This window comes from Apiospora kogelbergensis (genome assembly GCF_038363985.1).
Source record: "Apiospora kogelbergensis strain CBS 113332 chromosome Unknown utg000001l_segment0_segment0, whole genome shotgun sequence".
Lineage (NCBI taxonomy): Eukaryota > Fungi > Ascomycota > Sordariomycetes > Amphisphaeriales > Apiosporaceae > Apiospora > Apiospora kogelbergensis.
The window spans coordinates 569,751-592,798 of NW_027117418.1; the positions used below are offsets into that span (position 1 = coordinate 569,751).

At 52.4% G+C, this 23,048-nt stretch overlaps 10 protein-coding genes across 10 annotated transcripts; 6 read left to right on the forward strand and 4 right to left on the reverse strand.

The window, feature by feature from the left end:
- Positions 1-877: 877 nt before the first annotated feature.
- On the forward strand, positions 878-3,596 carry PG998_000194 (cytochrome P450 monooxygenase oxidoreductase; the record flags this gene model as incomplete). The annotated part of the gene is made up of 5 exons (XM_066867012.1): positions 878-1,082; positions 1,147-2,141; positions 2,203-2,340; positions 2,395-2,543; positions 3,056-3,596. 5 exons carry the CDS (start codon positions 878-880, stop codon positions 3,594-3,596), a joined length of 2,028 nt encoding a protein of 675 aa, XP_066735427.1.
- A 674-nt stretch (positions 3,597-4,270) lies between these two features.
- Positions 4,271-5,958, reverse strand: PG998_000195 (Cytochrome p450; the record flags this gene model as incomplete). The annotated part of the gene is made up of 2 exons (XM_066867013.1): positions 4,271-5,655; positions 5,721-5,958. 2 exons carry the CDS (start codon positions 5,956-5,958, stop codon positions 4,271-4,273), a joined length of 1,623 nt encoding a protein of 540 aa, XP_066735428.1.
- A 561-nt stretch (positions 5,959-6,519) lies between these two features.
- On the forward strand, positions 6,520-7,946 carry PG998_000196 (HET-domain-containing protein; the record flags this gene model as incomplete). Its single annotated transcript, XM_066867014.1, has 2 exons — positions 6,520-7,467; positions 7,518-7,946. 2 exons carry the CDS (start codon positions 6,520-6,522, stop codon positions 7,944-7,946), a joined length of 1,377 nt encoding a protein of 458 aa, XP_066735429.1.
- A 1,772-nt stretch (positions 7,947-9,718) lies between these two features.
- On the forward strand, positions 9,719-11,437 carry PG998_000197 (uncharacterized protein; the record flags this gene model as incomplete). The annotated part of the gene is made up of 1 exon (XM_066867015.1): positions 9,719-11,437. One exon carries the CDS (start codon positions 9,719-9,721, stop codon positions 11,435-11,437), a length of 1,719 nt encoding a protein of 572 aa, XP_066735430.1.
- A 466-nt stretch (positions 11,438-11,903) lies between these two features.
- PG998_000198 (uncharacterized protein) lies at positions 11,904-13,739 on the reverse strand (the record flags this gene model as incomplete). The annotated part of the gene is made up of 3 exons (XM_066867016.1): positions 11,904-12,067; positions 12,192-12,268; positions 12,310-13,739. 3 exons carry the CDS (start codon positions 13,737-13,739, stop codon positions 11,904-11,906), a joined length of 1,671 nt encoding a protein of 556 aa, XP_066735431.1.
- A 650-nt stretch (positions 13,740-14,389) lies between these two features.
- Positions 14,390-15,706, forward strand: PG998_000199 (uncharacterized protein; the record flags this gene model as incomplete). Its single annotated transcript, XM_066867017.1, has 1 exon — positions 14,390-15,706. The coding sequence occupies one exon, from the start codon at positions 14,390-14,392 to the stop codon at positions 15,704-15,706; it is 1,317 nt and encodes a 438-aa protein (XP_066735432.1).
- Positions 15,707-16,632: 926 nt separating this feature from the next.
- PG998_000200 (uncharacterized protein) lies at positions 16,633-17,523 on the forward strand (the record flags this gene model as incomplete). The annotated part of the gene is made up of 2 exons (XM_066867018.1): positions 16,633-17,127; positions 17,191-17,523. 2 exons carry the CDS (start codon positions 16,633-16,635, stop codon positions 17,521-17,523), a joined length of 828 nt encoding a protein of 275 aa, XP_066735433.1.
- Positions 17,524-18,572: 1,049 nt separating this feature from the next.
- Positions 18,573-19,456, forward strand: PG998_000201 (uncharacterized protein; the record flags this gene model as incomplete). The annotated part of the gene is made up of 3 exons (XM_066867019.1): positions 18,573-18,799; positions 18,883-19,102; positions 19,157-19,456. 3 exons carry the CDS (start codon positions 18,573-18,575, stop codon positions 19,454-19,456), a joined length of 747 nt encoding a protein of 248 aa, XP_066735434.1.
- A 251-nt stretch (positions 19,457-19,707) lies between these two features.
- On the reverse strand, positions 19,708-19,956 carry PG998_000202 (zinc-binding oxidoreductase CipB; the record flags this gene model as incomplete). Its single annotated transcript, XM_066867020.1, has 1 exon — positions 19,708-19,956. The coding sequence occupies one exon, from the start codon at positions 19,954-19,956 to the stop codon at positions 19,708-19,710; it is 249 nt and encodes an 82-aa protein (XP_066735435.1).
- Positions 19,957-20,261: 305 nt separating this feature from the next.
- PG998_000203 (uncharacterized protein) lies at positions 20,262-22,213 on the reverse strand (the record flags this gene model as incomplete). The annotated part of the gene is made up of 4 exons (XM_066867021.1): positions 20,262-20,665; positions 20,829-21,082; positions 21,144-21,536; positions 21,591-22,213. The coding sequence occupies 4 exons, from the start codon at positions 22,211-22,213 to the stop codon at positions 20,262-20,264; spliced, it is 1,674 nt and encodes a 557-aa protein (XP_066735436.1).
- Positions 22,214-23,048: the final 835 nt, after the last annotated feature.

Sequence of the window (23,048 nt, forward strand, 5' to 3'; positions counted from 1 at the left end):
AATCGGTTTGAGCCACGGGCTGTATAGAGAATTTGTGCTGAACTTATACACCATTAGTGCAAATTTGGCCTGTGTGCGGTACACGACAAGGGTGCCCTTATTTCGGCCTCCAACCACGTATCAGGCTGTTCCGACGTACAGCTCCCTGTATGTAACGACGTACTTATCGCGCCCTGGTCGGGCTATCTCATGTATACTAGCCCCAAGATGTCATATTGTCTAAAGCCCCAGACTTAGGGAGCCATTCGGACTCTGGGAGACGCGACGAAGGATCAGGTGTGCTCCCCACTCTATTTATTGGTTGCTCGGGCCCCGCGGCTCCCAGGTTGTAGTTGCATTGTAGGTGCTTACATGTACCCGGACCCATAGCGGATCAGATAATCAGCGGACAACGGATCTGATAATATCCGATGATAATCACGACAATTGGGGTCGGATCAGATAATTTCCCTTGGCATCCTTAGCGATATTCAGAGTGTCGACTTGCAGTAGCTCACCTTTGCTTCAACAAGACTGAGCCCAAGGGCCGTCGCGTCGCGAACTTTTCTTCGGACTTCTCGCTCCTTATGGTTGTCCGGGGTCTACCGTAAACGATTCGCAATCTACAGACCTTCAGCACTGGCGACTGGGGTCTCTTTTGCAACGATTAGTCTTGGCGTCGTTCATCAATGGCTCATCAGGGATCTGGGGTTCATAATGCTTCCTAGCCACGGACGTTAGCAAGTTCCGTCTATTACCCACTTCCATACGTAGGGCAATCCGTAATGTCGTATATAACCATTGCTGAGGCAATGTAGGCGACAATTACCTCTCTGCAATTCCGATCAGAGAGTCCTGGAGGTATTGTCTCACCTAGTAGTAGCATTTCACCTCCGAAATGAGCACATTCATGTCATTGGCCATTGTGGCCTTTGCGATACTATTGCCGGTTTATATCACGGCCAACTGCCTTCACTGGCTTCGATCACCCCTGCGGTCGGTACCCGGACCGCTACTCGCACGGTTTACTGACCTCTGGTACTGTTACCAGCTCAAGAAAGGCGGTTATGAGAAGGTTATCTTGAAGCTTCACCAACAACACGGTAAAGAAGATCTACCTCTTCCTATAACCCAACGTAGGCTAATTGGTCCCCATTATCCTTGTAGGCCCCGTTGTCCGATATGGCCCGAACAGGTACAGCATAAACGACACAGCGTCGTTAAAGACCATCTACGGCCAAGGGTCGCAGTTCCCAAAGTCGGAGTGGTACAGCGCCTTGCAGCCTAGCGACGCCATCTGGAACCTCTTTGCGACGAGGGACATCCAACATCACGCACAGAGTAGGCGGTTGTATTCCAACGCGTACTCGATGACCTCTCTTGTCCATTACGAGCCTTATCTTGACGAATGCGCTGCCATCTTCTCTCAGCGGCTTCTCGAGTTCTCCAAAGCCGGGACCACAATCAACGCCGGGCACTGGCTTCAGTGTTTCGCGTTTGATGTCATCGGCTTCATAACGTATGGTCAGCGCCTTGGCTTTCTGGATCAGGGAGAAGATATTGCCAGCGTTATCCATAACCTCGATCAAAGGGTGGAATACACGTCCCTGGTGGGAATTTTCCCTCGTCTCAACAGGTTGGCCCTGAAAGTGAGCCCTCGCAACAGCCGTCCTGGCGGTAATAATACCGCATACCTCTTAAGGTACACCCAAGAGCTGATGGAGAGAGAAATGACGTCGCCGAAACCAGTAATGGAGAGTCAAACACAGGACGCCGACGCGCCAAGTTCGGAAACATTTCTCTCCAAGTTCCTGGCCAAGCACTACAGCGCGCCCGAGACGTTCACCAAGTATCACATCCTTACTGGCTGTATGGTCAACATGTTCGGTGGTTCCGACACGACCGGAGTCAGCCTGGCGGCCATACTTTATCACCTGTTGAAGAACCCGGGCACCCTGACGAAGCTACGCGAGGAGATTGAAGACTTCGCCCACCGTGGAGAGCTCTCAGAAGCCCCATCGTTTAAGGAGACCCAGAGAATGCCTTATCTCCAGGCCGTCATCAAAGAAGCCCTGCGGATCCATCCGGCGGTAGGGACACCACTGGAACGAATTGTACCTAAAGGGGGCGCGACCATTTGTGGAAAGTTCTTTCCCGAAGGGGTAAGGAATATGGACATATACCATTCCGTGGAACTAATCTTGCTGACTTCTCTCGCAACAGTCGGTCGTCGCCAGCCATACTTGGGTTCAGCATAGGAACGAGTTCGTTTTTGGGGACGATGTTGAGTGCTTCCGTCCAGATAGATGGCTGGAAAGCGATGAAGCAAAACTGTCCGCCATGAACAAGAATTGGATGCCTGTAAGTTCTCATTACCGAGCGTGCAGACAGACGGCTGACTAGATTTCTTGGTAGTTTGGGCTGGGGTCACGGAACTGTATTGGGAAGCATATCTCGATTCTGGAGATATCCAAGCTTATCCCTAGAATAATTCGCGATTTTGACTTCCAGCTTCAAGGACCTGCTGCCGTGCCAGGCGGATCCTGGGAAACGTACAACGTTGGGTTTGTAAAACCTCGGAGCTTTTACATAAGTGTAAAGTCTAGAAGGTAGGAGTCGAAAGAATGTGGCGGTCATTCTTGAAGGGCAATTGGGTGGGTGGGATCTTCGCATTAGTACACCCGAAGCTACGGGATTTGAGATGGGCGCCGGTGACTGAACTTATGGAGACTATTTCAGACTTTTCCTTCGGCATCTGAATGTTTAGTGGCTGTGATACCCAAGGTTCGAAACATTCAAGGAATCCCAGAGGGACGTAATTGTGGGCGCCTCGACTAAGCGGGTCGTAACAGCCGTGCTTTGCATTTGCAGGGCGAGGCCACAAGATTGCGGCGCCGATCTTGCTATGTAAAGCCTGCTGCGCCTGAAGCAGTAATACGACGTCGTATCCCGTCAAGACCCAGGAAAGTCACACAAGCCACCCCCTGGTCATTGCAGGTTAGGCAGCCGAATTCTTCGATGAGGCTGTGCCCAGGGGCAGGGAGACAAAAGGGAGTTGGCCAAACCCTTATCGTAGTGGCCTATCGTCTTCGCAATCCAACAACAGCCTCCCCACGATCCCGATCCCGATCCCCTCGACCACCGTCGCCGCTATGCATGGCATCGCCACCTATGTCGCCGCCGCGGGCACCGCCGTCGCAGCCCTCGCTCTCCTGATCGTCGCCCTAGTCATGGCCGTCTCGGCCACCTCGCCAGAGTCCGCCGCGCCGGCCTATAAATGGAACGTCACCGACTGGGACGCCGGCTGTCGTGATGACGTCTGCAGCTACGCCTTCGATATCGACGGCCCGGTCGAGACCAGGGCCCCGGCCAAGTCGGCCTTCAAGGCCCACTGTATCGGCCGCTCCGCGGACCGTCAGCAGCACACCGAGTACGCGCCGTGCGAGTTCATTGGCGACCCTGCGGGCTCTCTCGTATCGCGCCTGATGGAGTCCGCTGGGCGCGAAGGCCCTCGCACCGTTTTCTCTATACAGGTCAGCTTCCAGTTTGAAGACAAGTCCGATGAGTATGTTATGTCTCTCTCAGTACGAAGGCTTGTCCCGTCCACGGCTGACTAGGTCCCTAGAAGCACCAACTGGAACACCACAGGTATTGCTGATATTATGAATAATGAAGGAAGTAACAAGGCTTCAATGTTCACCATTACCCCTAATATTACTTTTCATAGTTCATAAACTACGTAAAATATAATCAACTAGGACCGATAAAGGTGTCCGACTGTAGGTTACTTATAAACCCGGGCGGTGCAATAGAGTATTATCAATTATTTTAAGAGATAGTAATTAGGCGAAATATAATAATCCATCCAGCCAACTGAAGATTGCCTGAAAACATCAAGTTCGCCCTCGACTTCACGTGGCCCGCTGGCCCAGATCCCTCGCGAGACCAGGTCCACCCAATGATCTAGCAGGCGCTCGAGGCGTTTCACTCTTTTCTTTTTCTCTTCGTTTCAATATTAAGTCGTCAATCCAACACAAACGAAACCTTATGAATGTGACTCATTAATTCAACGCACACAACCAAGTGGCCATTATGGACATGTACGATCATACGGATCTTGGTAATAGAAATGGCGTGTGTGTGTACCCCTGAGCGCCATCATCCGGACACTACTCTGCCAAACCCAACTACTAAACACACAAGTATGACGCCTTTTGTTTTTCTCAGTCCAGTCACAAGAATAAGTCAATACAACCAAGCATCTTGATAGATCACTCCCACTCAAATGCCCTCACTTGAACACAACCCTGACCCCTTTCGAATCCGCGTGTCCATGCGGAATGAAATAATCATGCACAACCTCTACGTCCCGCTCCGTCGTCTCGTAAAGCTCCATTTCGAAGCGCCCTTCGCTCCCAAACACCGCCGCGAGCGTCAAGTAGATCTCGGCCGTCGCGAGGTTGATGCCGAGGCACTGCCGGGTGCCCTTCCCAAACGGCACGAGAAACCTCTCGAGCGCCATGACCTCGCGTCTCCTTGCGTCCTCCTCCGCCGCCTCTTCTTCACCGCGAGCCGAGGAAGAGCGGCCGCCGAACAGCCACCGCGCCGGGTCGAACCGGTCCGGGTCCGGGAACAGCGCTGGGTCGCGGTGCAGCAGCGGCGCCGTCATGGAGACGGGCGTGCCCGCGGGGATGGCCCAGGCCCCGCACCGCAGCACCGCGTCGGGCGCCACGCGCTGCAGCCGGCCCACGACGCCGTGCGCGAAGCGGTGGCCCTCCTGGACGACGGCGCGGAGATAGGGGAGGCGCTCGAGCTGCGCGACCGAGGCCGTCGCGACGTCGACCTGGCGCAGCTCGGCCCGCAGCCGCGCGTGGATCGCCGGGTCGGCTAGGATGTAGTACGTGACCGTCTTGAGGAAGAAGGACGTCGTCTCTTGGCCGGCGGCGATCATGGTCTGGCCCTCGTCGACGAGGCGTGGGAGGGTCTTCTCTTCGGGCGGCAAGTCGCCGTGGATTAGGTTGTGGAAGATTGTGGTCGGCTGCTGCTGACCATCCGTCTGCGGCTCCGACTTCTTTCCTTCCGTCGTCTCCTCCTCCTGCATAAGCGCGGCGATCTGTCGTTCCAGGTCCCGCTGTAGGTTGATGATGTGCATGACGGCCGGGTTCACGATCTTGACGATCCACTCAGGCGTCGCGCGCATGAGCGGATGGAGCCAGGCGAACTGCTTATTGACGTGACAGGCCTTGGTGCCCTCGACCATGGCGACGGGCCACTCGTGCAGCCAGTCCGGGGCGTCGAGGCAGCCGTAGGAGCGGCGGAAGGCGTACAGGGTGATGATGTCGGTGGTGAGGGCGGCGTAGGCCCAGAGCACGTCGAGGGGCTCGCCCGTGGCGCGGAGCCGCTCGAAGCGCGCGCAGAGCTTGCCGTGCAGCAGCTCGCGGATCGCCGGCTCCATGTGCCGCGCGATGGCTTGCTTGCCGAAGAAGGGGCTCAGCGCGGCTCGCCGCATCCGGTGCAGGTCGTGCGGCACCGTGCCGAACCCCGAGGTGCTGTTGCCGAACATGCCGGCCGACCAGGCCCACTTGTCGCGGCGCTGGCCGGGCCCGCTGTAGAGGATGTCGTGGAAGTCCGGGTCGCGGACGTGGAGCTCGTAGGGGTTGATCCGAATGATGGGGCCTGGAAGCAATATCAGTCACTCTGCAGTGAATTGAAATCCGGTAGGCTTCCTGAAGCTGACTTACCATATTGCTCGTGGAGCTCGGCGATCTTAACCCAGTACTGTCCGCCACACAGGACGTCGTAGTAGAATTCGTACCACAACGTCAGGGCGGCCAGCTTCGGGCCTGGGAACCCGGCGATGGGGCTGAAATAGAGGCGGTAGACCGCTAAGCCTAAAAGGTATATGAGAGAGGCGATCGCCCCGCCAAAGAACATCCTCAGGACGACAGGGGACGAGTAATAGTGGTTATACTCCTCCATTGCCCCCAAATATCAGTGCAGTGCGCCTACAGCGTGTCGGGAGATGTTGAGGTTGGTTATCTGAGTGACATTAAAACCCCCGAAATTGAGTTCGTGGTGATATGGTGACAGCGTAGAATCTTATACTCTTTTTTCTCTTTCTCTCTCTCAATCAAGAGGGGCTAGACTGCGGAGTGCATGATATTGGCTTATTATCTGGATCAAGGTTGGGGGTCAGGCGCACCAATCAGGTTCGATCATTGTACCAGCTGTGCTGCATAACTCGTATATGGAAAAGATGTAGACCCGCTACTTCTAGTTATTATTATACATATATCTTAACAAAGGGTTTTCAATAGATATTAAGTATATCTACATAGAATTTAGTTCCCCGTTCAGTGTCGTGCGGCCGTGCTTGCTCTCGCGTATATGCCGGCACAGCCTCCGTATACCTAGTCAGGCCGCATGGCTCGCGCAGTTGCCCTATGCTGACGGTTGCCTCGCCGTACCTAGTTACTCGAAGAAAATGGAACCCCGCTTTGTCGTTATTTCTTCCATTTCACGAACCACTCCAACTCACTTATGGATTGGCACAGCGGGGACTGCCCCAAAGCAGATATCGTTGCCTTTGGCGACGGACACAGTTGTTTGAGCTGCGGGGCTGTCGGCCCCCCATTCCCCCCAAGTCGATTGCTTCCAATCCGGCAGCGATCCGATATCCGTGTTCTATCCCTCAGAAACGGCTGCTTGTCTGACGCCATCGTCTGCGACCTCTTCACCCAGGACCTAGCCTCCCGTCCTGACTATGAGGCCATATCCTACACATGGGCGGATGAATCTGGCGACGCGACGGAATCCAGGACTATTCATGTTTCAGGCAGCCCATTCCAGGTCACTGCGAACTGTGAAAACGCCCTCCGACGGGCCCGTCGACAGTCTTCGCATCGAAACATCTGGATCGATAGTATATGCATTGACCAGGGTAACATCGAGGAACGCGGGCATCAGGTGGAACTGATGCCACGCATCTACGCCGGCGCCAAGCAGGTGCTCATCTACATTGGGGAGGCGACGACAGAATCCAGAGCCGCCCTCGAGAGCGTCGCTTGCGGCCTTGTCAAATGGGATTCTTTGTTTGAGATCATGTCAAGACGATACTTTACTCGGTCCTGGGTTCTGCAAGAAGTGGCTCTTGCGAGAAAGGCCACCCTCCTATGCGGGGAAGACATGATACCTTGGGAGCTTCTGGCTTGGAGCCGTTTGAGCAGTTTGTTAAACCGATTTCTCGCCGAATCACCCAAGATCTCCAGAACTATGTACAACTTGAGAAGGCTACCGCCTTTGCTGAGGTTTGACTATACGATGTACTCATTGCCAGGCCAGACACTCAATTTACTCGATCTTGGACGATCCTGCCAAGCCACCGACCCAAAAGACAAGATATTCTCTCTTTTGGGTCTCATGCCTGGTGGTCGGATGGGTCCCATCGAGTCGGACTACACCATGGACACATGCCAGCTCTACACAAAGGTTGCACAACATGCCGCGGTAGAATTTGGCTGGCTGGCTGTTCTTGCTAGAGCCGGGTCTCACAGCGCGACTATGAAATCACTACCCTCGTGGGTACCAGACTGGAGCCGTCCATTGTCCTTCTCATCGGTGGACTTGAGAAACGTACCGTTTATCCACCCGAAATCGGCGCATGTGACGCTGCTGGGAAATGCTTAACCATCAACCTTTTGCGACGGGAATCCAGGCAATTTAGGGCCGCAAATCCCGACTTAGTCAATTTTGACGTTCATTGGGACTCTCTCGTTCTCCGACACACAGAAACCCATCTCTGGGGAGCAGCCTACGAGATGAATATGTTTCCTAGTGGCGAGAGTGGTTACGAAGCAGGGTTACTCTTCTGGCATTTGAACAACATCGCGAATTCATGCCTGGACTACTTGAACCTCTCGCTGGAAACGACGAAGGCTGCCGCTGTTAAAGACCTATGTCCCCCATAATCTCCCACCTCGCCTCGTCCGTAGACCTGAGGTTGGAATATTCCGCAGGAGAGACCGATGCTAGCAGCGAGAGATATCGCTTATTAGGTGTTCAAAACATAATTGAGCGCCATCGGCTTCATGGTGTTCCGATCGAGACGGCTGTACAGATATTCACCATGACAATCGGCGAAATGATTTTCTCGGAGCTTTTCGCAACTCTTAGAAATTACTTGAGTAAACCGAAAGACAGAAACGAAACTACAAGATTGATGACAGAAACAATCATATCGAATGAATCTTTCCGGAGAGTTATCTCAGAGGTCCATGTTGTTCTGTCCTCGTCGCCACCCATCGGCGAAGCCCTGGAGCAGCTGTGGATGAGGAAATATAACGCTGGGGAACTCATAGGGGTCGAGGCCAGGAACCAATCCCCATTACGACTTAATTCATTCCTACTTGAGAATGACGACGGGATAGCATACAAATCGATATCACAAATGGATATTGAGAGTGGTCTTTGGAGTACCCGCCACCCGCTCTTCGCTGCCGCGAACGATACTTTGTGGAAGATGCTTCTACATTGCTTTAAGTACAGAGAGGTCTCATATACGTTTACCTGATTATAGGTGTACCTATATTCTTCAGAAGGGCTAGACAAAGCTCGCCATCTATCCGTTGTAATTACAGTTTCGGCAGAGAGCAAATTCTGGGTGCACCTCGTTTGCGCTACAATAATCAAAGCCTGTATGGGCTGTTTGATCTTGTTACGCCTCAATCTCATGAAAATGAAAACCACGAGGTTTAAAAAACAATTATGTTCCTTCGTGCTGGGATTTAATGACATTGAACAGTTGAAACTCCTCCATTCTTCCACGCCCTCCCTGCTACGTACCATCCCCAGCTCCAATAGCACCAAGTCTGACAGGCGCTTGCTAGAAATCGAAGTACCACAAAGCCTTCGTTGCAAGGAGGCTGATCTCCAGAAACGCCATAGGTTTTCCCGCACACGATCGAGTCCCGGTCGAGAACGGCACGAAGGCCGTCTGATTCGAGGTTGGCGGAGAAGACCCCTTGTCGCCAAGCGCGTGGAAGAAGTTCGTAAAGCCTGCTAGCCACCGCCCCGGTTGAAAGGACAAAGGCTCGGAGAAGTAGTCGTCGCTATGGTGGATAGCATAGGCGCTGATTTCGACTTGAATGCTCGGGGGATCACGTGGCCGTCCACGATCCAAGGGCTTTTCTTTTCCTGGGGAGCAAGCTCACGCCACAGAGTACCTCCGATGGGCGGAGATATCCGCAGTTTTTCGTCGATACAGGTACGCAGGTAGCGACAACTCGCAAGGCTCGATCTGCTCCTGATCCTCCGGCCGGGCTGGAAGGCGGGGGATGCCACTTGTCTCGCTGTTGTGCCACCCTAAAAAGGGATCCCACGCTTACCACATCGTCTCACTGAAATATGCAAGAAGATTTATCATAATGACGTACGTGGAGTGTCGGACTTGAACATATTGTACTTTTTGTCGCTTTTGTCTGATTGGGGCAAGTCGCCGAGCGGAAACACCGCACTCCAACATGTAAATTCCCTGATGATAAATATGCCATGATGCATAATCGGCTCAACCTATGATGCAAAAATACTGTTGTGCTCAACTTGCCTTCAGGACTTCACATCAATGCTTCCTGATTGACTTGCCTGGCAACCTCTGTAATCTGCCCAATCCGTTATGCTCTAAAGCGTTTGCCTAATTGGCAGCATCTTCTTCAAACTGTGCCTGCCAACATCAACCGCCACGATGACCGCTGATGAGGCCGAATCCTCTGCAATACTACATTCTATTTGGGCTGGAATAGACGTGGAAAACTTGTTTTGTTCTCACTGCAATCATCGAATCCCCCCTGGAGATGGCCTTGCTCGCACATTGTCTCTTGCGAGTTTGATGCCGAGTGAGAGGCCTTGCGCGCAGCGTCTCGACGTCCCCACGCTCTCCGAGACCATCACGATATTCCACCGCCATTTCAGCTGCCTTTTCGAGTCGGTGCAATACATTGCCATATCACACGTATGGCATCCCGGCGTGGCGGAGCTTCAGTATCGCAGGGATGAGGCCACTGCTTCTGCGATATCTGTGGCACAAGTGGTGCTGGAGACACCCGTCAAGATATGTCTGGGGTTAGCCAAGGATGGTCTGCCTTTCGAGATTTGGCACGACTACGTCAGCGTCCCGCAATGGCTGAGACCTACGAAGACTCGAATCATCCAATGCATTCCTCAAATCTACGGCAAAGCGAGTTTAACTGTTGCATACCTTGCCGACGGCGAACCGAAGAATGCGGATTCCATGCGTCACGGTACGTCAAACTCCGAGGTTTGTCGCGCTGTGAGCGCGTTTTGCAACTCGAAATGGTTCAGTCGAGTTTGGACAGCCATGGAATACACGCAAAGTAACGATTTGCGCACCATGTTGAAGGATTACACATTGCTTCCACGAAACTCCGCCAACAAACCCCTATTCCCTGAGCTTATTGCTACGTGGCGGAAGCAGAATCTTGAGATGGGGAGCCACAAGGCGTCAGAACAGATGGTTGGCATGGGATATAATCTGGTTCCATGGCAATTGGGGTGTTTGGAAGTGGTTCGACAGAAAAATCTGCGGGGACTCCATACCACGTTTGGCAATGCCTACGAGTTGCTTGCGCGCAGATGTGTCACGATTCCTCGTGATTTCTTCTATGGACTGCTGGGAATTTTGCAGATCAATCTCACTGAGTCGGATCTTAGCCAGGACATGAGTATGGCATTATCACAAGTGGCCCGAAAGTGTATTATCCGCGGAGACTACAGCCCCCTTATGATGGTTCCAGCTTCATCATTGCTGGATGTCAGCGACGCCGATGCACAAATTTGCGGATATCTGGACCTTGTCCCATTCGCATTGGGCGAAGAAGAACACCCTCCAAAGTTCAGCGAACCTGTCTCCGAATCAGAAAACATTACAATGACAGTCGAAAACCTAGGCCGTGTTACATTCGTTCAACGACTGCTTGGGGACCAGAGTAGCATGAAGACTCTTCCCGCACTGTTCAAGCTCATACTAAGCACGAGTGGAAGCGATCTACATGCATTTGTCACGACTCTTGCAAGGCTTTATGGGCGAGAATTTGATACAATGATCCAACGTCTCGAGACTTTGGGTCTATGCGATCAATTTGAGGCCCATCTCAGAACTGCTTGCTCTTCTGAATTGCATTTCGCAGACCAAGCAGTGGATTGGATAGCTGATGCCGCGGGACTAAGCAATCAAGGACTAAGCAATCCCAATATCAAGGCTCCGTCGATTGTCACCCCTTTGGGATATCTTAGCGCCCACGGAGGATCTTTGCATTTGGGCGACGCCAGTGCAGTTGTTGGTGTAAAATGCGAGCTCTGTGGCGAACACTTCCTACCCGGATCGCAATGTTTCGGAATGAGCAGCATATTTCACATGCTCAAGCATATCGACTTCCTGGCCTAAAATATCACTTTTCCCTGCCAGGGGGGGCAGGATTCTTGGTCAAGGACAGGTGAATTGTGGGACGCTTTGTTTGGGGTGTTCCTACATGTAACTGTGATCTCACCGAGAGAGTTGAAATAGCTCTTCATGATCTGCCACTACCAAAATCGAACAAGTTCGATTATGGTTGCTCGAAGGAAAAAGGATGGTGTCCTGTTACGATCCAAAAGCGAGTCAGTCTTTCTTGAAAAGGGTTTAAATCAGGTGTGTTCATTTTGCCAAGTGTGTCGGGATGCTCTAGGCCCAGCGCCTTCTCCTTCAGCTCAGTTTCTTCCATTCTTGTAGATAGCGAACCTATCTCATGTCATTATCGCTGTTATACAATCATAAGACGGGATCCCGCGCTTGCTGAATTTGGGACCCAGAACATCGTATTGACTTTTTAATGCGTTAGAATGAACTTCAAGCTAACAAATCCCCTCCTAACTCAAGCCGGAGTCATGCTGACCCAGCACCCATGGAGCATGGACAGGTTGATGCCCAACTTCCGCACCGGGGGCCTGTCGTCCCGCCTCTCAATGTGCTGGTAAGCCTGCAAGATTCGAAAAGTGGTCATGGCGATGGCAGTCAGGGCGAACTGTTGGCCGATACCTGCTCCGTGCGAGGTTAGTTCAGTGACGTAGATAAGCAGCAGAAGTTGTTTAGCAATAATGGCATTGATTGACAGATCGGTCAATCCAACCAACAGAGAAGAATCCTTTGGGGTCTGACTTACATATGCGCGGGCCAGCGTTGAAGGGGATGTATTCATAGCTTGAGAAGACGTTGTGTGTCAGCATTAACGGCAAATCTCTGTCACAACTCAGTAATGGCGCGTATCAGGAATAACATACGTAGGGCGTATCGTCTCCCAGCGCTCCGGCCGGAACTCCTCCGCATCTTCGCCGTACAGGTCCTTGCGGCGCTGCATGCACCAAGGCTGGTAACGCACAATCGTCCCCCTGGGCACAAAGACAGGCTCCTGGCCGCTAGGACCGCCGCCGCGGGGCAGCACCGTGTCGCGGATGGCCTCGCGCGAGTTGAGTGCGACGGGCGGGTTGAGACGCAGAGCCTCACGGATAGCTGCCTGCAGGTAGGTCATGTTCTTGAGCTGCTCCCACGAGGGATCTTCGGTGCCTAGCGCGCCGATCTCGTCCCGCAGCTTGCGCACTACGTCCGGCCGCTGCGACAGCTCCAGGAACAGTGACGTCAGCGCGCTGGTCGTCGTGTCGCGGCCTGCGACGAAAATGCTGAGCACCTGGTCGCGGACGACGTCATCGGGCTCACCCGTGTCGATGAGCCGGTCGAGGAACACGTAGCGGTTTTCCTCCTTCTGGTCTTTCTTCTCCTCGGTTGCAGCCCCCCGCTGCTTCTTGACCTTGCCTACGAAACGCGCGATGTACGCCCGCATGAAGCGCACGTACTCGTCCAGCTCCTTGTCGCCCTGCAGCTGCGTCAGCCAGCCCAGGCGGGCGCGCCGCGCGATCTTGTGCATGGAGGCGTCGAAGTACTTGACGAAGGTCAGAGAGTCGGCGTTGGCGCTGCCGAGCAGGTCTGTGGACTGGCCGAACATGAAGTCGGACGTGGTGTCGACCATGAGCCGGGAAAACAGGTCCTGCAAGTCGACGACGGCCTGGGCGTCATTGCGCGAGGGGAGCTTCGCCAGCAGCTTGCGCGCGTGCAGGTCGAAGCGCTCGAGGTCGGCGAGCTGGTTCCGCACGAAGGCCGGGCGCAGCGTGGCGCGGGCGTGCTGCCACTCGGCGCCGTTGACGGTGAAGATGGAGTGGTAGCCCAGGACCGGATGGAAGCCGCGGACGCGGTGGCGGGGGATGTCCCAGTCGTCGAACCTGGTCGCAAGCACCGTTTTGAGGTTCTCAGGCTCGTCCGTGGAGATGCTGATGTTCCATTCGGGGAAGATCCGATGCTGGAAGGTGTGGCCCATTTCTAGAAGCAGCTGGGAGATGCGTTCGAGTAGGCTGTTCTGCTTGATAGCCGTCGCTATGGACAGGATCCATCGTATCCCGGTCGGGTCGTCGGGGATCCTTTTGGGCGGCGCGCAGCCGTGTTTGGCCATTCTGCGGTAATAGATGTAGTCTGCCCGCAGGGAGACATGGGTGTAGAGGGCCGCAACACCCAACAGTAGGCCAAACCATATCTGCTTGGATGAGAGCTGGCTTGGTCGGACATAAGTCACATCGATGATAAATGCGGCCGCTGTGAAAGCAGTCGTGGCGGCCGTGGTGAAGTAGAGCCGGGTGGCCGCTTTCGCAGGTTGGGTGTCCATCGGAAGGTCGGTAGTTCTGGTTGCAGTGCGTCTCCAACAAATCCGGGGAAGTTGGGGTTTTTATGAAGTTGAGGTACTCAGGTACACAGAACGCCATGCAACGTGACCATGGCCAGTCAACCTACCAGTAGTGACCATTACATCATTTGTCTGTATCTGGTGTACATGTGATTACGGAACATCATTGCGTAGCCTCCTCAATGTCTTCATATCCGCACCATCTCAAGATTGCAGGAGGTTTAAAGTATCCTCAATTTTTTAGACAAGTTGAAAACGTTTCATGATCAAGAGTAATAAAGTTCATGTGAATGGGGCTCTTAAACCAGATTCTTTATAAATTCTTGTTTGGAGAAACCCATACCGAGAGTATATAAAATCTTATAGACGAGCATCACCGGAGAAAGCATCCAATTTAATATTAAGATATGATAAGATCCTATCAGGTCTCAGGTCACATATCAGGAAAACTGTCACTCAGTCACTCAATTCCACTTAACATTGCAGTTCATATTAATTAACTTGAAGATTTCTACGACGTACCAGAGACCAATTAGGTACCAACCTGATATACCAGGCACCATCCCTTTGCGGTCTTCAGCATTCATTCCATTATCTAACACACCTCTCCATTTGCCTCGAGAGCAGGAAAAATGGGATACGACGACGTACAGGCCAAGAGACACGACCTCAAAACCCAACGTAGCCACCAGGTGCAGGCCTTCCGCAGTCAACTACATGAGCCCCGAACATTCGACGAACTCCACCAATTTGCGGCCGAGGACACCACGGGCTTCGTCACCGTTGACTTCGACAGTTGGCGACAGTCCCCAACCGAGCTCAGTGAGTTGGGCTTCACGTACGTGCCGCCGCTGGCGCAGCTGGACCCGCCGCAAAAGCTCGATACAGAGGACTGGAGCGCGGAACATCATCATACCCGGGCCGTGGCCAGGACCTTTCTCCAGAGCCACAGCATCCGCGTCAAGGGTCGCCCGCGCGGTGACCGTGACCGAGAGAACTACTGGTATGGCCCGTCGAAGTTCGTCGAGCCTGGTGAAGTAGAAGAAGAAGCACTGAAGATTATACGCAGCTTCAAGAGTGAAGCTGGAACTCCGTGTCTGGTTGGCTTTAGCATTGGGTATGAACTTAATGTACTGTTCGTTACTTACCCTCGGCTGAGGGATGAGTTCTCTACCATCGTCGATCTGCAGCTCGTGGTACGGGACCTGTGCTGCATGGACACCTATCCCTCGCTGAGAAACACACTCATCGCATTGGGGCTTGGCTGCATGAAACCGCGCGACCCCTTGAGGAGACTCTGCGCAGGGAACGATGCCGTCAGAATTGCCCTTCTTCTTGTCAATATGCTCCATCTTCCAACGTCGCCTCGACCTAGCGTGCCCACCATAGAGAATCTGGGCCCGGAGGGTAAGAAGCGGGAATATTCGTGGCGGTGGAACAGGGCATTCAGGTCTCGCCAGTTCTGGAACGGGGGTCGACCAATGCCCAAGGAGCTCTTCCCCTATACGGTGATGCTGATGCCAATGGCCGAAATGGGTCACAAACGACTCGAAGTCCCGTTCTCAGCGGAAGGCTTGTCCGACTACTTCAAGCAGTACAGCCCAATAGCCAGCGGGATCTCATCGCAGGCAAAGAGTATTAGATATTCCAAGCCACGATTCGGGTACCTGAGCTTCGGGTCCTTGGAGAGTCTTGATCACTTTGTCGAGGTTGTGAATAAGAAGGTTATTGAGGGTCGTTTGTGGATTGTGTTTTCGCAGTACGATCCCTCTATTCGGCCTGCGTGTTCGCTGGAGGAGCACCACCGCAACATACGAGAAGATCAGATGGCTCAAAAAGAGGTCAAGCAGGAACAGAGACAAGAACAAAAACAGAACCCACAAGAGGTCTTTGATGATGCTGCCGACGAGGATATTGGCGGCTCCATCGACACCATGTTTGCGTCGTAGCAAACCAGGATGGATGCCAGGGGGATAAACAAAAAGAGCAAAAAGATTATGATGGTAGTAGCGGGATTCGAACCCGCGACAGGAGGTCGTGTACATAAACTAGCAGATAAGTGCCAATATATCTGTTTGCCATCGGTGATAGCAGTGGGATTCGAACCCAACGACGGAAACCCACCCGGCCGGCAACCGGGCGCCATAACCACTCGGCCATACTACCATGTCATGAGGATTTGTTGAGGGAAGTCGGTTTGTTTGGATTTATGAGGTCTAGCTGCTGCCTAGCTCCTGTCAGTACCATGGTACTGCTGTGGGCGGGCAAGTGGTGGCATCTGGCACGGTGTTTGGTGTTGTGGGAGGAAGGCGCACGAGGACAAGTGGACAATTTTCACAAAGTTGGGTTTGCTAGCCAGGGTTAAATGTTTACTGGCAGATCTCTTTATGCTCAAGGCCGGTTCTGTGTCAGTCTGGCTCTCTCATGGGGGTTAGGGGTACACAGGCTACACACAAGCTGATGTTTGCATATTTGCGTGTGATCTTCACAGAACTGGACGAATGGCTGCGAAGCTCGCTTTTGATTGGATACCACTGCCTTTCCTTGTCAGGAAAGGCCTGTCTGAGAGCATCCAATTATCGTCCGGGCCGAATGCCCCGAATGGTATAGGGTACCGCATACGGTTTTAGCAGCTATAGTGACGAGGGGCCCGGCACGATGGGCAACTCAGGGCTCTTTCAGGGCGGCCTTCCGGGGCTCAAGAAAGGCAAAAGCACTGAACCAACCCAATCTTTCCCTCTGATATCTTCATGTTCTGTATTCGATGTCTGTTGTTCTCTTCCACAACACTGCACCTGTCCCGTTTCCATCACGACAACACTCCACGTACCGAAAACACGCAACGTGCCAACCTTGGAACACGCGATTCACCAACATGCCTGGATTCGAAAGGCAATACAACCGCCAGGTTCTAGTCGTCTTGATGTTTCAAGACGACGATCTGAACCACAAGGTGGAAGTGAACTATGGTCCTCTTCAAGAAGCAACAATCATCGCAGAAGCGTTTCGACCTTGGGGCTTCGAGGTCCATCAATATCACATCCCATTCCATCATACCAACGCCAGCGTCCAGTCCTTCCTCTGGGAATTAACGAATTCAACCATACAAAACGACCTCTTCGTGGTTTACTACGTTGGTCACGCAAGCCACATCGCATACCCCAACTCCAACAACTCAGTCATCCGGCAACAAGAGTTTAACTTGACCGCAAGTTTCAATGGCACCTATGCCGTACTCGACTGGCAGGCCATACATGCCACCCTGGAAAGGGCACCATGCGACGTCTTGGTCTTCTTGAACTGCTGCCGTGGAGCACTTTCCTGGTCTTTCAGTGGCTGTGGTCAGCACATGCGGCCCGGAAAAACAATGGTATGTACAATCTGTAACTTTTTCGAGTCGAGTCGTATGATTCTAACTTATGCTTTCCTCCAGACTACCATTGCTGCCACTGGGAGCCATGAATTGGCACACATGTCCAGGGATTATTCGTTTGGATCGCTGCTTGTATATGTGCTGGCTCGGGAGAGATGGGGTGGTTGCACTTCAAGTACCGTGCTCCTGGAAAGGCTGATCGACGCGGCCAACAAGTTTCGCCCCCTTGTCAGATCAGTCGACAACGCCGGCGTGCCCTATGGCCCCTATTGGGCCATGCGGCCTCTGATGGATCCTCTATCGGTTAGTTTGGGTCGGAACGTGTTCATCAGAGACCGTTCCAGATGGATCCTTCCCATCTTCTGGCCACATTTACCGTCCATCAGGCCTTGAAAGAGCACAGGCGCGATATAAAGGAAATCACCTTCAATACAGGAACGGTGATACAAGAAATCATTCATCGCTTGCTTATTGTGCACGACTTCTTGAAGAACCAAGAATGGAACATATTTAAATGAGACAGCATCGTTCGCAATACCCTAAAAACTAAGTGGACTCAAAGTCTAAATAAAGCCCAGCTCTAGCCCTTGCTACTCGTCCCGCCGTTCTGGGAGAAGAATAATTTCTATAGTACTAGTGTCCTAGAAACGAGGTTTAAAGCCAGATTGATGGCGCTGTAGGTGCCGGGGGAGCCCCCTCAAATCACAGCGACATCGCGGTTGATGATATCACCTTTCGCGTATGTGTTGGCGTTGATTTGGTCCTTCTGGGTTTGACCGGATACCAGTAATGGTACCAAGCTAGCGAGAAGAGCCATGGCAGAGAGTCCATGATTTCAAGGGCTTGGAGAGTTGCTCAAAGGTCAGAAGCTGACAAAATCATGCAGTGTGTGGATGCACTTAAAGTATGAGTTTGGCCTCATGACGGCCCCGTGTCTACATTTTAATATCTCAAGTTGCTACCCCCAAAGGCTAACATGCTCACTCCAGTCCCTTCACCTGCAAAGGGTCCGGAGTAAATAAAATAACGGAGCCAATATTGAATTGCCTATGCGAAGGATCACTCTTATCTGGAGACGAGCCATATTGAGGCTGAGGAGAGAGCTGAGAATACAAGGCTAACAGCCTTGCTGCAAACAGGGTCCCTTGCATATGGCACATGCATGTTGGAATCTGATCCGGATAGCTACGTGAGCATGGCGCTTATTTCGGGCTATCAATCTCTCCGTCCCTTAGGACCTTTGGCGGCGTTCGGATTGTGAACGCCGAGCCCACCCCTGCACCGACGCCATAATAACTCATTGTCTGCTCGCCGCAAAAAATACAGATTTGAAAGAATTTATCGATAACCAGGACCAATCCTTTCTCAGAAACCATCAGGCTCATATTGAAGTGAGCATCTTCATTTCTAGAACCTACGATTCAGCAAGGCTACAGACAAGTATGAAGATCGTTATTATCGGCGGCACCGGCCTGGTGGCTACTGAGCTCATCAGGCAAGGCTTGACGATCCCTGAGATAACATCAATCGTCGCCGTGGCCCGCAGGCCCGTTCATCTCGAGGCAGATGTCCCAGACTCTTCCAAGTTCAAGAGTGTGACCCTCCGAGACTACGAGGAATTCACCGACATCGTCAAGTCGGAATTGGCTGGAGCCGACGTCTGTATCTGGTGGGCGCCCTTTCCATCAAGACCAAAGAGGACCTGTTACAAACGCGCATTTGACAGTCATAGCTGACCGCATAAACTTCCAGGACAGTCGCTGTGACCCCGTTTAGGCTCAGCAAATTTGACTTCGCCGAAGTCAAACGAGTCTGTCAAGACTGCACCGTAGCTGGGCTACGGGCGGTCCTGGAAGCTAATGCTAATGCCACCCTTGCAAACCCGACAAAATTCATTTATATGAGTGCCGAGGGGACCCCGGAAGACCTGACCAAGAAGACATTGGTCTTCGGGGACTATAACCTCATGCGCGTGCGTTGAACAATGCCCCCCCCAAGCTTCGGTCATGATACTTACGTTCAACAGGGCAGAACAGAGCAGATAGTCCAGGAGTTTGGGAAGGAGCATCAGCAGGTTGTTAATACCTACATTGTACGACCCGGAATGGTATGGTCGCATATTACCTTTTGGCGCAGCGTGCAAGGGAACATGTTCCGAGCCATGAACTTGGTCACCCGTGCCATCCCGAACATTGGTCGGACGGAACTTGCTGCAGCAATTCTGGACCAAGCAGTGAATGGGTTCCAGAAAGACCAGAAGATTGTTCCAAATGCTGACCTCGTACGAATTGGAAGAGATGCTCTAGAAAGGAGAGCTAGGCATTGAAGAAGGATGGATGGACGGATGCCGGTTGTGGCAAGGGTCTTACTCGGATTATTCATTACTCGATTATATATTTAAATTTTTATACATTTAATCCTCAGAGCTTTTTATATTAAACAGTATAAGACGCGGTATAAGGAATGGGACATTCACTTACGTGCGACATTCGCTTGTGAGATACGATACTATACCTAATTGCTCCAGACTTGCAAAAACGTGCCGACAAAATGAATAACCCAATGTTGATAGTCTGGCTAAAGAGTAGCTACTACCTTTCTGGCTGATAGAGCTTCTTGGATCTTCTCCAGACCCTTGCCCACGACTAAAGGTCCAGGAGAAGGGACGAAACTTCCTTCTGCCAGAGCCTGGGGGAGGAAGTCCCTGTAGATGATCGTGCTGACTTCATTATTCACGAGGGAGCTTCCAAAGATGAACTTGGCCTTCACCCCTTTGGCTTTGATCATGAAAGCAACTTTGACGTTCCACCATACCATCCCGCCCATGAAGAAGAAGACCCCAAACGCTTATGTCGGTATTTTGTCGGGCCACGGAAAGCTGGCCTGGGCTACGGGTTTGCGGTCACGCGATGATGCGAGGGGTGGGTTCAGACCCAGGTAGTCCTGCTGGAAAAGCCCACATGCGGCAGTGGAGAGACACAGTAGTATCACAAAGGCAGTAAGTAGACCAGACATAATATACCACACACTTGAACCATTCATTACTATCTTACGCAAAGCCCATTTAACATATATGTCCCAAAAATAAATACGGACATGGCTGAGTAGCTACTGCCGGGGCAGTCGAAAACTCAAGTGAAGAAATCCAGGCCCTCGAAAGCAAACGCATTAAACATGCGGCCTGTCCACGTACCAGTGGGCTCGAAAGGGTCAAACAGTGCAGGACTCTCGACCAGTTTTGACGCGCACCATGCCCGCACCGCTGTAAAGACCCTAAACGCACCAGCTAGGAACGTAACACCCGACCGCATTTCGCCACCGGAGGCGGTTTGGATGTTCGAGAGTACTTGGTCTACGAACTGAAGCACGTCTGCCGTCTGACGCACCATGTTGGTGTCCCAGGTGGGATCCTGGAGGGTCGACAGAGCCACAACGACCTTGATGTATCGCGCGATCTGCACGAACTGAGAAAAAGGAACAGCAGGGTACTCCGTTGGGGGAGCTTCAGGAAAGTTTCCATGGCGGCTTTTACTACCTGTAAGCATGTATACAGGTGTTCGATTCGCTGGGTAGCCGGCGTCTCGGGGCAGATTACGGGCTCAAGGAGAGTTAATTCGGCGAAGTATACGTGTCCAAGAAGGAGTGCTCCAAGAGGTCAATTAGCGGTATCTGTAGGTAGTTCAGGCTAGGCAACTCACTATCTTTCTGGATTTCCGGGGATATGGCCTTTTTAACTCCGTCCAGTTTTGCTTGTAACGCTCTTAAGTAGAAATGCGGCGGTACTGTTGAGTGCCGAACTGTTTCCATCTCGTTAGAAATGAGCTGCAAACGGACCTGATGCACAAAAGACTCGTCTATGAGAGATTCCTTTTGGTGACCAAGGATGGTGAGACTTTCTTCCATGTACGGCGTCCATTGCAACGCATCAATTTGTCCAAAGTACGTTGATATCCTGGTCAAGTCAGTGGCTTTTTCGGACCAACGAGCGCGCACCCGAAGGGGAGGGAACAAACACGGCAGATATATAAAAGCACCCTAGAACCGCTCTTCTTTCCTCAAGGCTATGGGTGCGCTCGTTCACACGTATGGTAGATGGTTCACCGTGCGTGCTACTGATAGAAAGCATGTTGGTCTCGTCGGTAGGCTGCCTGTTGAGCCGGAGCTCGAAGACCACAAGCATCGCCTGATGTGTAAAGCGTGACAGACTGTTAGGTGCAACTTTGAGTAATGCATCGTATCCCCAAGCGATGAACACCAAGAGACCGAGAAGAAGATCAATGTTTACGATGCCATGGCTGTTCACAACGAGTCTGTCCGCTACGGTTTGCTTGATGCGTTCTCCCAGGACGGCGCGTGCATCTGTTGACTTGGAAGACGCAGCGCATATGCAGAGGAGCAAAAATGGCCTTTCGCGTTGCAGCCAAGCTAAGTCAGCCGGTGGATGCATGAAGGGAAAGTACCTAAGCATGGAATGGCAAAAGGTCTGGAGACACTCTTCAACGTCGAGCGGAAGGTCGGATGCCACTAGGCCAGTGGCTGGGGCTTGGTGCATTGTGTTCACAGGGGTGTTTTGCGCCGGCAGGGTCGAAGTGAACCCAGCTACCGCCATGGACGTAGCTGTTGTTGAAGCGCCAGCAGATGGCTGCGAGAAGGCTTGGGATTGGCCGTTTGCTGGGACGGCAGCATTCGTCCCGGCCATATCCCCAACACCGGGTGAAGCACCCGACGGCGGAATACTGCCAGTGCATAGTGCAGTGATCAAGCCATCTAGCTTGGACTCCAATTGGGCAATGCGGTCGACCGGGTTGATGTTACTTTGAGCTGCGGCCTTCCGGGCAGAGTCCATCGGTACACAGGGCTTGTTAAGTCGATGACACCTGACACAACCCTTTCCATCTCGTCGGTTCACACATTTGCACTTGGATTTGGAGCAGTTGGAGCATGCCTGTGAAACGTGCCACAACCAGGACACGTCAGCATCGTCGTGGGGAGGAGGGGGGATGGACATCGAAGCATAGCGCATGGGCAGGTGACTTACCTTTCCGTATGCCTGTATCTTCGTCTGTTGGGTGTTTGGCTCCATGAAGATGGACTGTCGCTGCACTGTCTCGTTGTAGGCCTAAAATTCAGTCATGGGCGTTGCTCTTTCTGGTCGTTCAGGAACTTGTTGAGGCGGAGTTTTAATTAACAACCGCCGTTCAGCTGAGAAGGGTGTCGGCCCTCCCAGATAAGCCGGCGTTCGAATGCCGAATGCCGACATGCAGCCATGTAACGCGTGCTTACTTTAGGTAAGTATCACCCCTCAATCGCAGGATCAAAGAGAGGATCCCAACTGCCCGGAGTAATAGTTTTCGCTTTCAGTTCGTTATCTGCGACGGGCAATGGAGATGGCCATGTAGTTACACGCAGAGCTATTGAAGGCACATAATAAATTGCCAAACTATCTTACATCAGCGATGGATAACATAAACTAGAGATATTTCTCTTAACATACCCAATTTAATACTGTGTAAGTAGGCAGTCCTCGAAACATACCTAATGTGAGACTCGGTCGACTACCAGGGTGTATCACCTGAATCTCTGAATTATTTTTTTGCCCCCATCTGATAGACAGGCACGTGAACACTTTTTACACTTTGATACCTGGCTCAGGACGGACATTTCCCAACAAGGATGGTGGACGATCTATTCCAAGTCCTCGGCGTTTCCCGTCACGCAGACTTTGAAGGCATCCGCGTAGGCTATTGCCGACGCATTCGGCACATTAAAAGTTACGTGAGAAGAGAGGACAAACGTGAGGAGATCCGCAAGGCACAGGAAGCATGGCGAGTCCTTGGCGAAAATGCAGCCGTGACAGATACTTGGAGCAGCTCCGACAGGACAGTGTGATGGACGCCGCCCGCCATGAGCAGGATTCG